Source organism: Zosterops lateralis (genome assembly GCF_965231275.1).
Source record: "Zosterops lateralis genome assembly, chromosome: 15".
Classification (NCBI taxonomy): Eukaryota; Metazoa; Chordata; class Aves; order Passeriformes; family Zosteropidae; genus Zosterops; species Zosterops lateralis.
The window spans coordinates 1,295,110-1,310,364 of record NC_139775.1 but is presented as its reverse complement, the minus strand read 5'-3'; the positions used below and the strand labels follow the sequence as shown (position 1 = coordinate 1,310,364).

Below are 15,255 nucleotides of genomic sequence, written 5' to 3'. Positions count from 1 at the left end.
AGGCTATCATACAGAGTCCCTCTCCAGCTCTCTTGGAGCCCCTTTAGGTCCTGGAAGGGGCTCTAAGATCTCCTGTCACCTCGTGCAGGTGAACATCCCCAGCTCTCCCAGCCTGGCTCCAGAACAGAGGGGCTCCAACCCTTGGAGAACATTTGTTGCCTCCTCTGCCCTCGCTCCAGCAGCTCCACATCCTCAATGCTGTGGGCCCCAGAGCTGGAGGCAGCTCTGCAGGTGGAGTCTTATGAGGGCAGGACAGAGGGGGACAATCACCTGAAGGGACCGCGGTGGCAGAACTGGTACCAGCAGGCTTTGTCTGTAACTGCAGCCAGCAGTGCCCCAGCACTGGCTCCATCACACGGCAGCTGCAGCACTCACCTCGCTCCCAGGTACACGCTGCTCAGCCAGGCAGAAATCACACTGTAATAAAGAATTATCCTGCCTCAATCAGTTTGTCTCTGAGGTGTATCATTTGGAGGGAAGGAGGGTGGTGAAAGATGTCTGCAGACATGATTTTTTTGTTAATTAAGTTGTGCACATTCCAGCTCTCGCTGACGGCAAAGGGAGCACTGCGGCCTCACCTGCGAGCTGCAGGAACCTGCCCAGGCAATCATTTGGCAATCCCATGGATAGATGTGTTCTGGCAGGCAAGCACAGCTGGGCTGGAGGTTCACTGACTTGGCAGCTCTCCCCCTTCTTTCCTGTGGGCATTTTATTAATGTTAAGTTAATGGTTTCCTTGCCCTGGCTCAAAACTGAGTCTGCTTGTCCATGACAGCCTCGTTTCAGATCGGGACGGAGAGGGATCAACATCGTGGACGACTCACCAAGAAAAAGGGAGAAGCAGCAGCCAGGCTCAACCTTGTGATCAACCCTCTGCTGTTTTGGAAGGAACCACTAGGTTAGGTTTTGATGTTGGATTGCTTGGAAGAGCTGGTTTTTTAAAGACAAAACAAATTCAGTAATCAAGAAGGTCTCCACGCCAAATGACATCTCACCTGCTCTGTTACACAGCTTTGGATTGGATCAGAATAGTTTTGAAATACAGATTACTAGGTCAGTCAACAAGAAATTAATACAAAGATAAGAGGAAAAGACCTGTATTAAATTCTCTACATTAGATCTAGGCTAAGGATGCAGGAATTTTGTGGAGCAGTTGCTGCTTTCCCCCACCACAGCACAAACACACTGAGAATAAACACAAAATCAGGCTTTGTTCATTTTACAAAAATAGCTCTTATGAGATTTAATGCCTGTCTCCATTTTACAGATGTTCCAGACAAAAATCAACCTCCATATTTTATATATAAGAACAGAACTTGTGACAAGCTGGAACATCCTCTCTGAGCTTGAGTGAGTGTAGAAGGTCACCTGGGTAAAACCTGCCTTTAGCTTGTTCAAAATATCTGTGGTAATGTCAAGTGTTCCCAATAATGATCCAGAAAAACAACAAAAAAAAAGACATAAACCCCAGACTTCACAACAGAAACAGTGATTCCTTACAGTACAGATAAGGAATATCTGGTTAGGTAATTAAAAAATGCACCAATGTTTTCATCAACTATTAAGCAAAAATGGCTACTATAGAGTTATATAAGGGAGCACCTACAGGTTGAATCTCTTCTGCTTAACTTAATTAGGAAGCTAAAAAAGACAGAAGAGAACCTTATCCTGGCGAGGTTATCTTCATTACCTGGAAGTTCTGCAACCACAGGCAAAACAAGGCGAGTATTTTCCCCTCTGAGAGGCAAGCAGGCTGCATTTTGAGATTTCCTATTTTACAATTTAGCCTCCCAGACAAGATTTCCAAAGCAAATGCTAAAACCGTCTCGAGTTAAGATATAAATAAATAAAGAGTGACAGGACTCCCATGGGATATCCTGACTTATGCTACAGCAGAAAATAGTCTCTTAAATCTGAGCACAAAGTGGTTTGAAATAATTTACATGTGATCCATACCCTGTGACGTGCCCCTTATTTTTGGTTCTTGTTCTCTCAGGCATTTAGGGAGATTTATGTGGGATTTCAGTGAGATTAACCATATGCACTCCCAGGAGTTCTGGATGTTGTCACAGGCCTGCCAAGGAATCTAAAGGTGAGGCCTGCTGCCACACCATGACACTTAATGAGGACAGGATGGGATTTTAATTAATTTAGCTGATTCTTTGAGCGTTGCTGTGTTTTAGTCTTGAGTGTGCACGTCTAGATTGAGAGCAGAGTTCCAGGAGAGACAGCAGCACTGTGGATTAGCACTTATTAGTCCAGTCTCACAGCAAGTAGAAAAGACTCAAGTCACTCTTCAAGTTGGTTTGAGGACCAGGAGGATAGTGATGAAGCATCACTATCCACCTAAAAAGCACATGCTGCAGGATCAGCAGAGGTAACCAGGGGTTCCCTGCCCTTCTCTGAAGGCAGCAGGGGAGGTTGGGCACCTTTAATTCCGGGATTCTGAGGACGTCGGGCTGCGAACGGTTGACATCAGGTGGGACTTGTACGTCTTGCTCAGGCCGGTCATCCAGAACTTGAGAAGTTTGACATTGTCCTCCTCTGCAGCTCCCAGAATGCTCAGCAGTTTTTGGGTATCCTCCTTGGGTCTGCTGTCCACTTTAGTGAATTTAAAGAGGACTTTCACTTTACTGCAGGGACAAGAGATTGCTGTCATTATCAATGGACTCACATGCCATCAAACACGGAACAAGGAGGAACTGGAGCTTCCCTTGGCACCTACTGCAACTAAATCTTAATAAAAGCTTCAATCAGTGTTTTATTGAAAGTTTTCCCATGCTTTGATGAAGGAGGGTGATTATTTAGGGAGATAACTCATTTTCAGCAAGAATGGGCATATTTCCAGTTTGGTTTTTCCATTCTAGCGGAAAGTAGAACAATTAATTGTGACAACTTGGGAGACACATCCAGTGCCCATCTGCCTTCAGGTAAATTCACAAAGTCATGATGTTCCATGAATTATTTCACATGACTGACTGGTCTTCCTTTACAGCTACCTGCACCTCTGAAATGCAGTGCCTGAAGGCAGAACCCGGGCAAGTGTTTGGGTGTTACTTGTGCTGGGCTATGGCCCCACTGACAGGCAGAGAGGGATTTGCATATTTAATCCTCCTAACCAAGGTGAGGCAGACAGGTGTTGTCATGCAGGTAACCTACAGATGTGTGAACTGAAGCATAAAGGTTAAGAACTGCTGAAAGCCAAAAAGAGAGTTAGGACTAGAGTAGAAAATTCTTAACTCCTGACTTAATTTGTTCCTTTAAATCCAACTACTACTGAACTGCAGCAGAAGTGACCTGACTAAAGTGTGTCCTGCACTCTGCAGTTACTGTTCCAGGAGCAGCACCAAAGCTGCTCCTCTGAAAGCAAGGCACTTGTACTCACTTCATCCACTCCTCCTTCAGGCAAACAAGGCACTGATCCACAACATCCACAGAGAGGTTCTGGTTGGTCAGGGCAGCCTCGATCTTGTTCAAGATTGTTGGGCCAACTACAGGAGCAGAAAAAGAGGGAAAGGGTGAGAAACAGGACACACAAGCTACAGGTTACTGCTTACACCTTTACTGCTAATAATTGTTAAATATATCCCGCAGTGGCCTACTGGGATTTCATTTCCATGGAAGAAGAGCTAAAGATCATCCCATTAGAAAAACATCTGATCCAAGAAACAACAAGGAATTTAGTGAAGGACCCTGGAACATCCAGACAGGGGGCATTTGTTTTTTCTTCAGATCCACTTTTAAACTCCTGCCTAGCTTTTGTTGTGCCCTTATCAAAAGATCATTAAAAACACAAGGTTATGAAAAAACCTTCATGCTTCCTTATACAATATACAAACACACATATTAAAATATAAACCCTCAACTTATACTTGATTTAATGTTCCTCTTGTTAGGGGCAGTTTCAGGATATTTAGTGAAAAAATACCAACCAACCCAAGGCATTCCTGGACCACTTTTTGGAAGTCCCTAGGAGACTTTTTTCCCAGCAGTCCATAGCCTAGTAAGTTTTATGCTGGGGTGGAGAAAAGACCTTCCTGTGACTATTTTTGTCCAGATGTTTCTAGACATGGATCTGACTGGATGGAAAATAAACTGGTGTATTTATACATGTGAGATCAACAAGAGGAAGAGCACTATGGGGAGAGCAAGTCTCTGCTTTCCATCTCTGTCTTCAGGGACAGAGAGGAAGGATGAGCCATCTGCCATGTCTTTTGAGACACTCAGTGAAGCCAATTCATCTACATTAAGACTTCCCAGAAAAGACAAGACTGATGGACCTGACTCAAATCACTTCTACGAGCAAGTGTTCAACTGCTGGAACGAAGTAGGTAAAATTCAGTAAAAAACTCTGGGTATTTCTCTATCAGTCATATTTGGCTAGCAAGAGGAACATGAAAAATTAAGTGATGTCATGGTCCTTACAAGTTAGTCTTACTCAAAATAAACACACAAGTATTTCAGGATTGAAAGTGTTCACTGTGGGTTACAGAATTTCCCTACAGTTTTTTCTTATATCTATGTTACAGAATCCATTTCTCATTTACAAAAATTAATAGGCAAAATGCTGATCTGGTAGAGATCATAAAAAGATTATAAAATCTTTTATAATTGAACAATCTGTGGTGAACCTCACCTCAAACAGCTAAACCCCAGCTGAATATTGACCTGGCTTCTATTCAGACCTCCTTAAGGGCCAGTACATGAAAACCAGTTAAAGATCAATATGCTCTTTTAATCTCAGGGACAGAGATTCTTTCTGCTTCCAAATCACCCACCTCGATCTGCTGCAACGGGGCTCCCACTGGTGACAACAAACTCGTACTTGTTGAGGGACTGCTCATCATCAAACAGGGTTGGGTAGAGGCTGGAGCGGGTGGCAGCACGGACTTCCACAAGGACTGCAAACTCTGGAGCAACAAGAGCCCAAAAGAGCATGAGCTGTGCTAGCTCAGATTCCAAAACACAGCTACAGACCCTGCTATGATCAGTGCCTACAGAAGGTGTCACATCTTCCAGTCACTGACCAGGCAAAGACACGGGGAAAACAAAATGAAGCGGTTCAGGTTTTATTTCACGCATCCAATACTTATTAAAAAAAAAAAAATTAAAAAATAGTCCTTTAACATGACAGGGAGGGGAGAGGGTTCTGCAGCAGGCTCTCACCAGAGGACAGGATGTGTGGTGGGATTTGGACGTGTGGGCTCAGGCCCAGGAAGTTGCAGCGATAGGCCTCCTCATACTGGTCACTGTAGGGGATGATCCGCACGCACCCCACGGGCAGCATCGTCTGCAGGGGGAGCAAACCAGCCCAGAGAAACTCTGGAATTAAACAAGTAAATACAGTTCTCTCCCTGACTTCCAGGGCTAACCAAGACCTGGAGCACTGCTTAGGCAGATGCTCTTGATTTGGGGGAATCAAAGCTTACTCAGCTTGAGAGCCCCTGCAGTCCTGCTGAGGACAAGCAAGATAAATATCCAAAGGCTGAGGGGACTTTGTTTTGTGTATGTTTTTGGGGGTTTTTTTGGTTGCTGTTTTTTCAAAACCACGTAATTGAGAACAGTCTTCACAAGATTACATGTCAGGGGCAGATCATTATAACGGCTGGAGTAGTAGAAAAATACATGTAAAAATATGCAGCCAAGAAACAAAGGAAAAGGTTTCTACCCGTAGGACATCAAAGGCAGACTGGACAAGATCCATATCCCGAGCTTTCCAGATCACCTGATTCCCCATCAGAACATGCCAAGCCAGCATTCGGAATGCTGATGCCCCAAGAACCTGGAAAAAAAAACCAAAACCAAACTATTCTGCATTGGTTATAAAAATGAGTGGAATGTCTAGTTTGCCCTGTTAAAAACATGAGTGACAAGTAGGAAAATGGCTAGACCTGAAGAGCAGGAATGGACATAGAAATTTAACACATGAACCTTGGGCTCATGAACCTTCCTCCTCAGCCAGGTCACTGGGAGCACAGGAGAAAAGCAAGATCCATACAGAATAATTTATTATACCTGTAACATTTTTCCCCTCTGATTTTTTTTTTTTTAAGCAAATATTACTTGGCTTTGAAGATGCTGCACAATCTCTGCATTAAATTACTGCCACTGTTCTTGGGAAGAAGAGAAGTGCAGAATTTGAGAGAAATCATCTGACCCCAACCCACATGACTGAGGATCATCAGAGGCCCACGTGAGGGAGGGAGTGTGCCCAGAGATGCAGTTCACCAGTTCACATCATGTTCCTGGCTGGGCAGGCACTGTGCTGAACACAGCACCAGGGGATGTGCAGATTGCAGGAAATAAATGTATCTTTGAAAAAAAAAATAACATTATCAGGAGAAAAGAGCTTGTGAAATCTGCAGCCTTTCTCACCTGTCTCATGTGCCTGAGAGAGCGAAAGACAGACAACCTCCTGTGAGCTACATTCCAGCTGTTGCAATCTGGCATCAGAGATGGTTCAGGGGAGCTTTTGGACAGCTCCTGCCCTTCTACAACATCTGGCTGGGAAGAAGGCTTCTCTTCTTCCTCAGAACCATCCCAGCCTTCTGACTCTTCTTTCAGATCTAGAAAAAAAAAAAAAAAAAAAAAAAAAAAAAAAAAAAAAAAAAAAGGCAGATTGGTCATAAAAACTGCTGCTCTCTAGGAATGGAAACTGGAAAGTACTCACATGCTGCAGCCATGTGATTTTGGGTGTATGTGGGAAGAGAGAGATCAGAACACAGTAACTGAAAGTACTGGCAGCAGCAGAGACACACCTAAGTGTTAATTCAGATAAAAAATAACTACTGAAGGGTGAAGAAGGAATTTTCAATTTCATCTTTCAGAACAGAAAGTCACATTTTTTGATCAGCTATGTTCTCTATTCTTATTTTAAAGGTTATAGAATGGACAAAGTTTTGTAGATTCTAGTCTACATGGTTAATAAAATAATTCAACACAGGAAAAAGAAATTGATCCTTTAATTTTAGAAAGTTTGTAGAAAAAGAAGCAAGAAATCTGTATGTTGTGACTGCAAATCCTTTTGGCTGTAGAGATTCACTGGGAGGGCCAGTCCAGCCACAGAGAACAATAATCTTGATGATGCAACACTGCTACTCAAGTGACAAACACCACGTGCAGAGAGCCTTTGAGCTGCCTGGATTTCACATTCCTGTCAGAGCCATCTCTAGATAGGAGAGTGCCTCTCTGCTGCAGAGACTACCAGAAAGGTAAAGTTGATGAGCAATGGCTGTGCTTGAGATGCTGATCAAAGGACTCAGTGTTTCATCATCTAAAGCATTCTCAGAGGGTCTTTGCAGCTCTGGAAACCTTTGTCTCACCTGCAAGTTTTTCCATCTGAACGAGGGTGTCTTCTGTGGGAGCTCCCTCCAGAAGCTTCTCTGTAAGCCGGCTACCACAAGCCTTCAGAAGCCTGGGGACATTGAAAAGAAGAGAAGCAGAGTCATGCAGCTTACCAGGTGCAAAAATCCACTAAGAAACTTGATGTCATGTTGTCAAACAAAACATCCAACCACTAACCACTTTGTGCTACCTTTCAGCACATCCCTGTGCTCTCCTCAGCCTGGGACTATCAGCCTATCTGACAATCCCTTCCACACAAAGTCACCCAGATCCCAGCATTCTGCATTTTCTTTGTGCAGTGTGCTTATCCCCCATCCAAATCACATGCCAGTGTTGCAACTCCCCCTGTGGCATCTTTCCAGGGACATTTAATGAGCCAGTCAGACTCTGGAGCAACTGGACTCTCTCAGAGCCCAATGGCTGCACCTCCCACGCTACGGATCCCAGCACAGGGGCACTCCCAGGTGAACCACCACGGTCTGTCATGTGTGAATTCGAGGTGCAACGCACTGGGGGTAGGACCATCTTTTATTCCTTTCTTCCACACTTCCACTGCAAAACTTTTCCATCTGTATAGCCATGGCTTCTATCAGCTGCCACCTTAGTTTTACTTCACAGCAACAAGACTTTTTTTTGTCCTAAAGACATCAGTGTTGGCTCCTTCCAATTCAGATGCAACTTAACAAAGTTTAAGCACTACCTCAAAAAAAAAAACCCAAAAAGCAAAACCCAAATAATTCCCACTCTTTCAGGATATGGCAATATCCTCTTGAGGAAGAAGCTGAGAGCAGCAGTGGCATTACCAAGCAAAGGAGGTGTGCAGGCAGGCCCAGAGGTTCTCGTCGTTGGTCAGGGAGGTCAGGGAGCGGGCGGCATTGCCGTTGCGCTGGTGCAGGAAGGGGGTGAAGGCCGTGTTCATGCGCTGGGCTCGCTGGGGACACCCAAACTGCTCTGCCTCAAACACCTGCACACACAGCAAGGCCTCTGTCACAGACTCAAAGGGATTCAGTGTTTGCACAGAGCTCAGGAAAAAAAAACACAACAAAAATACCAAGTGAAAAAGGTGCGTCACATACACTCATGGGAAATCATGGGAAAACAGAGAGAAGGCACATCTTATTCTTAGATGGACTAGAACTATCACTTGTGCTCCAAAATTGTTGTCCTTCCCAGATTTACTTACATACATTTATAACAAAGCTATTGTCTATGAGGCCTGTGAAAATCACTGAGTGTTTCCAATGACGGAAACACCCTGTTCCTTCTCTCCTACATCCCCAGACACCGAATCCTGGAATGGTTTGGGTTGGAAAGATCAACTTGTTCCAACCCCCCTGCCACCTACCATGAGAGTAGGATGCTCCAAGCCCTGTCCAACCTGGCTGTGAACACTTCCAGGGATGGGGATGCACACCATCCTCCTGGGCCTTGTGTCAATCTTAATGACCACCCTGGCATGAGCTGGATCAGCTTTTTGACTCAGCTGTCAACCAGGGATCACGACCGAGACACTGAGTCACAGTGATTCTGTGCACTGACCCACCTTCAGTGCTTTGCCCTGCAGCTCATCAATGATGCCTCTGATTTTTCCCAACAAGAAAGGCCAGGAGTTGATGAGGTAAATCCGGTCCATCATGATGGTGATGATGCTGTACCAGCGCTGGAAACCTCGGGCCAGGCTGTCTTTGATGAAGAAGGTGTGGCTGAACACAAAACCATGCTGTTCATCTCCAAAAAAAATAGGGCCTTCACGTCCTGGGCAGACCTGAAGGGAAGGGACACACACCAATGTCATTAAACACATCACAGAGTAATCAACTAAACAGCTTCTGGCACTTTAACACCCACTTGGTAAAAAAATGAAGCCTTTTTATGCTATTATCCCGAAAGTGTGGTCAAACAGCCCTCCCGAGGTATCCTACAAACACTCCAAATCCTTCCATTTAACTGTATTTTAAGAATTTAGCTCCATTTAACTACAATACTGAGAATCCAGAAGGAAATTTGCTGATCTTGACACACAAACACTCATTAATCTGTAAGGTTTTTCCTTCATGTCTGTTAGAGGATGAGTATTAATGGTCTACAAAGGGCACTCAACACCACATTCGGAGGTTTTTACAAAAAAAAACAGGTTATCTTACAATGACAAATAATAAGCACAAGGAACAAAACCAAGAAGGGGACATTTTCAGCCTCACAAGATGAGAGGAAGGAACCCCTGAGGTCACCAAAGATCAAGCTTAAAAAATACCACAACTCCTGGAATAAACAGACTTCTCTGCCTGTCTTTCCACCTGGTTCCTTCCACGTTCCAGCCTGCACAGAGTAGCCAGGACCAGCACTGGAATATCCTGGCTTTGCAGTGCTACAGGAGCCACAAACAGCATTTCCCTGTCCCCTAAGGCAGGTACCTCACAGCTGAGGCTGCGGACGCAGGCCTGGCGCACGATGCTGAACAGCTGGGGGTGGTTTGGGTGCTGGTGGCTGACGTACTTGATGGAGGTTTCTTTGTCGTGGCTGACGTACCCCGGGTGTCCTCCTGCAAGAGAGCGGCAGCCCTGAAGGCAGAAAAGCAAATCCAGCCATCAGTGACCGTGCAGTTATCTCAGGTTTCCAAAGAGCTCTGGCTGTTCACTCCAAAGCACCATAAAATGTTATTTGCAGACACGGACAGGAACACGCAACTCAGAAGGCAAGGAAGGTGAGTCAGGGTCAGGATTTGAACCCAGCTCCTCACACAAAAGTCTGACGTACTTCCTCTCATCTTGTGCTCATTTTCCGCTATTTAATTTCACTGTGAGCTTGGTGCTGGCTCTACAGCTGGTAAAGTTCAGTTACAGCAGCTGTGAAACCAACTGGCCAAACAAAACTGAAGGAAAAGTAAATAATAAATATGTTAGAGGAAGTACTGATAGAAGACAAGTATGAGGATCATAGAATCATGGAATGGTTTGAGTTGGAAGGGACCTTAAATATCACCTCATTCCACCTCCTGCTATAGGCAGGGACACCTTCCACTATCCCAGGTTACTCCAAGTCCAATCCAACCTGGCCTTGGACACTTCCAAGGATCCAGGGGCAGCCACAGCTTCTCTGGTTAACCTGTGCCATGGCCTCATCACCCTGATAAGGAACAATTTCTTTAGAATATCTGACCTAAATTTCCCCTCTTTCAGTCTCAACACACTCCTCCTTGTCCTATCACTGATGAAGAGCCCCTCTCTGGATTCCCTGCAGGCCCCTTCAGACACTGGAAGGTTGCTGTGAGGTCTCCAAACAAACTTCTCTTCTCCAGCTGAAAAGCCCTGAATGACTGAGAATATACATTTTCCCTATTGTTTTAATTGGTTTTGCCTTTCTTTTTGTTTCTAACCAATACTGCTCTTAAAAGTACTATTAATAAATGACCTGACCTAATCTAACAAAGTAAGTGCTCTCTGAGGATGCAGAAAGCGTTTCTCAGCCACAAGAGAATCACAGATCACAGAGTTTAGAGACCTCCAGGTCCTGTCAAGGTGTATGTATTCAACAACAGCTCCTTCATCCTCCTGTCATAGGTCATTAGGATTGGGCTAGCTTGCAGTTTATGAGGACTTTGAGATCTTCTGGCACTGACACGTACAAAACAAGTGCTGTTCACATTTTTATTTGTCTCTAAACAATTCAATTTGCCTCAGAGAATCCCAGAGCCCTTTAGCCCAAGCTAAGGACACTGATACCCACACACAGATTTTCACACTTGCCTCACACATGTCTGATTTCTTTGGCCCTGGGCTGCTGGAGTCGGCGCTGGCCCCTTCAGCCGGGCTGTGCGAGCGGATCCGGCTGCTCATCTGGATCCCGCCTTCCTCCTCCTCCGCCTGCTCATTCTGCCCAGAGATGTCCCCGCTGCCGGCGCCCTGCGGGAGCGGCGAATGCAGCACCTCGGTGCAGAACAGGGTGCGAGGGCCGTGGAGCTCACAGAAATGGCACAGGGCAACGATAGCATTCATAGTGAGGGCTCGGCACAGCCTCCTGCAGGCAGGGACAGAGCACACGGTCAGCACACGGGATCGCTAAGGCCTCACTGGGGCCAGTTCTGCCCTGCAATCCACCGGGAGCAGCTGGCCTTAAGCTCAGCCTGAGCCTGAGACCTCCAAAACCATCGAGTCCAACCTGTGAGCATCCCATTTTGTCACCCAGAGCACTGAGTGCCATGTCCAGCCTTTCCTTAAACACCTCCAGGGACTGTGACTCCAACACCTCCCTGGGCATTCCACTGATCCAGGACCAACCTTCTGTTTGCTGATGGGATGGCCTTGAGCAACCCAACCTGCCATGCCCAGATCCTGGACACTGAGCCAGGACACTTCAGGCCCCATGGGGGTGTATAGGACTGGACCAATCCCTCATGCCTAGATACCTCCAGTCTTACAGGGACAGGTTCAGAGAATCCCAGAACAATTTGGGGTAGAAGGGACCTTGAAAATCATCCAGCACAACCTCCTGCCATAGGCACAGACACGTTCCACCCGACCAGGCTGCTCAGAGCCCCATCCAACCTGGCCTTGGACACTTCCAGGGCTGGGGCAGCCACAGCTTCTCTCGACAACCTGTGCCAGGGCCTCATCACCCTCGCAGGACCAATTTCTTCCCAATATCCCATCTAACCCTGCTGTCAGTTTGAAGCCGTTCCCCCCTCTCCTGCCACTCTAGACCCCTGTAAATAGTCTTGCGCCATCTTCCCTGTAAGTTCCATTCAGGTACTGGAAGGCCACAATTAGGTCACACCGAAGCCTCCTCCCCTCTAGGCTGAACAATCCAAAATTTTCCAGCCTTTCCTCAAAGGACAGGTGCTCCTCCCCTCTGATCAACTTGGTGGCCTCCTCTGGATCAAGGCTGAGGTCGCACAGACCAGAGCCCAGTGCCCGGAGCCTCAGGCCAGAGCGGGCCGGCCTTGCTGAGCGCCCACGGACCGGAACGCCTCAGGCCCTGCCGGACCCGGCCCGGCCCGTCCCGCCGGGCCCAATGTCCGGTTGCCCGTGCCCTGTCATCCCCGGCCCAGCCCCGGCTCCCCGTGCCCGCAGCCCCCGCTCACCGCGGCCGCCCCGGCCCGTCCCGTGTCCGCGGGCACCTGACACCGACTGACCCACCGCCCGTACCAACCCAACCGCCAGCTGGGGGGGGGAGACGGGAACAGACAACTCCCCACCCGCGCGCCCGCCGCCGCTGCGGAGAAGCGAGAAGATGGAGCACAAAGGAGGAGAGAGAGATATGAGAAATCCGTTCGTACCGCGGGGCTGAGCTGGCTGTGCCGCCGCTCTCCCGGGGAGCAGCCACCCCCTGGCTGCCGCAGTGGCTCGGCCCAGGGCCGCCCTGTCCACAGGGGCCGGGCGGAGCCATTACCTCAAGGGAGGGAGACATGAGGAGGTCTGGAAGGCGCCTCCTCCTCTCCCGCGCTACACCTGCCCTGCTATCACAGCGCAGATTGGGAACAGTGGTGTCCGATCACCGGGAACAGAGAAAGGACCAGCGGCAGCCAGCGACTCGCGGGTGCCACACCGGGAGCGGGCCGCGCTCCCCCCGCCTGGTGGTACGGGCCGCGCCGTGGTTCACGTGACCCGCGGGCCCCGGGAGGGGAACCGGGGTGGCCGCGGGCGGAGTCCCCGACGGAGCCGGAGCCGGGACCGGGACCGGGACCGGACTGTGCCGCGCTAACGAGCTTCGCCATCGGCCGCCGCACATCCCCTGCCCGGTGCTTTCCCTCGCCTCAGGGCGGTGCCGTGTTCTCCGCAGGCTCGGCGCGACTTCTCCACTGGAGGCTCAGCACCCACCATCTGTCTTAATTCCTTAAATTGCTTAGAATGTAAGGTTTTGGCAGATGAAGGTTTCGAAGTATTGTCGTTTCCCGGTTTATAAAGCAGCCCTATGGAGGTGTTTACACAGGTACAGCCCGGGAAGGGCAGGGGAGCAAATGCCCAAGTTAAACCTGGTCAGGCTCTTCATTGCCATTAAACTATTCCTGTTTCTCTTAAGTATGAAAGGATTGTTTACTTCCAGGAATCTATGACGGAAAGCTAAGCCAAATTCCATTTCAACTATTAGGCTTCAAAATAATAAAGTACCAGATTCCTCCCTGCCCCTTGGATTTGCCCCTTACTGAGTTTTAAATACCTATTTCTTTAGTGTCTTTCTTGAGAAGTGCTGCTGCAGTTCCTTGTCTGAGATCAGGTTGCTCAGAATAAAAGCATTCCATCCAAAATCCCCAAACCCATCTCAGACAAGGAACTGCAGCAGCACTTCTCAAGAAAGACACTAAAGAAATATTATTTCTACTCAGAATTGCTCAGAAGAGCTCTGAGAAGGCACCAGCAGGGTTTGAACAGCTCTGCAGCAGAGGGCACTGACACACACAGCAGACAAGCAGCAGCCTCCCCAGTCAGCCAGAATCACCTCCTGAAAAGCAACCAGAACAGGAGATCCGCCCCCCCCCCCCCCCCAAAAAAAAAAAAAAAAAAAAAAAAAACACCCACCTAAGGAACCCCCAAATACAAAATACCTGCAATCTCATTTAAGACAAACTAAGAACGACTCGTTTGTTATCTTTATTTTCTGATAGTACATTTAAACAGCTTCTCAGGACTAACCTCCCGGGCCAGCGTGGCCACACGAAGAACATTTCCTAAGTTATACAGATTGCCTACGACAACACAAACACGGGGCTGTGGCTGTGCTGTGGGACACACAGGGAAGTTGTGGAGAAGGAGGCAGCTGGAGTTACGCCATGGAGTGATGGCTCAGCAGAGGTCACGCACCGGGGCTCCTCAGCGGCACAAAAACAGGAGTGGGGGTTGTACACAAACAGCTTCCAACCATTCCTTCTCACAAACATTTGAAAATCTCTGAGTGACTGGCCTAGAGACCCCTCCTGTGGCTATGAACCGCAGCTGCACATCTAACGCTGCCTTCAGAAGTGCATTTTGTGTCTTTGCTAATTAAAATGCATCACAATCGGAGTCAGATATCAAAGCATGCACTCAGCATTCCCTGGACACATCTTATGACTGTGTAAGATGGGAAGAAGCCACGGGACCTCTGAGAGTCCAAGCTGGGAGCAGCACAGCACGCAGTGTTCCTAGATTTGAGCAAAGTCCTTCTGCAGTAAATACAAATTAAAACCAGAAAGCCCAAATATTCTCGAAGCCTCTCAGCTGACCACAGCCCAGGCAATTACTTCCAAGACCTGGAAGAAGCTGCTTCATTAAAAATCTGACTTAATTTCAGCACTATCTCAAGACATGCAGATGCCAGACCATGTGTGTTGATCAAACTAGGACTTAAAAGCCCTTCCCTGGAGCACTTTTGGTGAATGCTTTATCTACTGATTCTACAGGTGGGACCTGACTTTGAATTTCTAACAGAATTCAGACATTAACAGCACAACTATGCACACCAGAAAAGGAACCTCAGCAGTTCTCTAACTTTAAAAGCATTTGCCCTCTTAAAAATCAGATATATAATAGAATATATAATTTGAAACTATTACACAGCTATTTTTGCCATCCTTTTGATGTGAGCATGGATTTATCTACTTTAGGCAAGAAAAAAAGAGAAAAATCCAGAGCTATTTGCAGCTGCATAGATTACTTTGCCTCTAATTCCACAGCTGGAAACCATCCTGCAGCTCTCAGCAGGTAAATCCACGCGCACTAATAGGAACTAGTAGTGTAAAAATGGACATTCCTTGTTTTTTTCCAACTCCATGACAGCATCCTGAATACATTCTCCCCTGGCAAGGGAGCCATGGCAGGGAGAGTTGAGCCAGGCACATTTCTGGATGGGTGGGGTTTGGGGTTAGTTGTCTGCAGTCCCTTCTGTGAGTGCCACATGTGGTAGTAACAACCACCCTGTTTTGGGCTCAAGCCATAGC

The 15,255-nt window shown here is 47.4% G+C and overlaps 1 protein-coding gene across 4 annotated transcripts; it reads right to left on the bottom strand.

Annotated features, from left to right (window-relative positions):
- Positions 1-380: 380 nt before the first annotated feature.
- Positions 381-12,672, bottom strand: FLCN (folliculin). 4 transcript variants are annotated; one of them, XR_014591169.1, is made up of 14 exons: positions 12,619-12,672; positions 11,090-11,360; positions 9,758-9,904; positions 8,887-9,108; positions 8,147-8,307; positions 7,322-7,413; positions 6,375-6,565; positions 5,668-5,781; positions 5,166-5,289; positions 4,778-4,909; positions 3,385-3,490; positions 824-2,632; positions 579-698; positions 381-417 (listed from the first exon to the last, which is right to left on the bottom strand). XR_014591169.1 is itself a non-coding variant. In XM_083872205.1 (12 exons), exons 2-12 carry the CDS (start codon positions 11,336-11,338, stop codon positions 2,431-2,433), a joined length of 1,740 nt encoding a protein of 579 aa, XP_083728331.1. In that variant the 5' UTR covers positions 11,339-11,360; positions 12,619-12,672; the 3' UTR covers positions 823-2,430. The 4 variants fall into 4 exon arrangements, 1 of the variants encoding a protein (XP_083728331.1); XR_014591171.1 differs by lacking the exon at positions 12,619-12,672 and adding an exon at positions 11,807-12,115; XR_014591170.1 differs by lacking the exon at positions 12,619-12,672 and adding an exon at positions 12,424-12,480 and having other exon boundaries at positions 382-417.
- Positions 12,673-15,255: the final 2,583 nt, after the last annotated feature.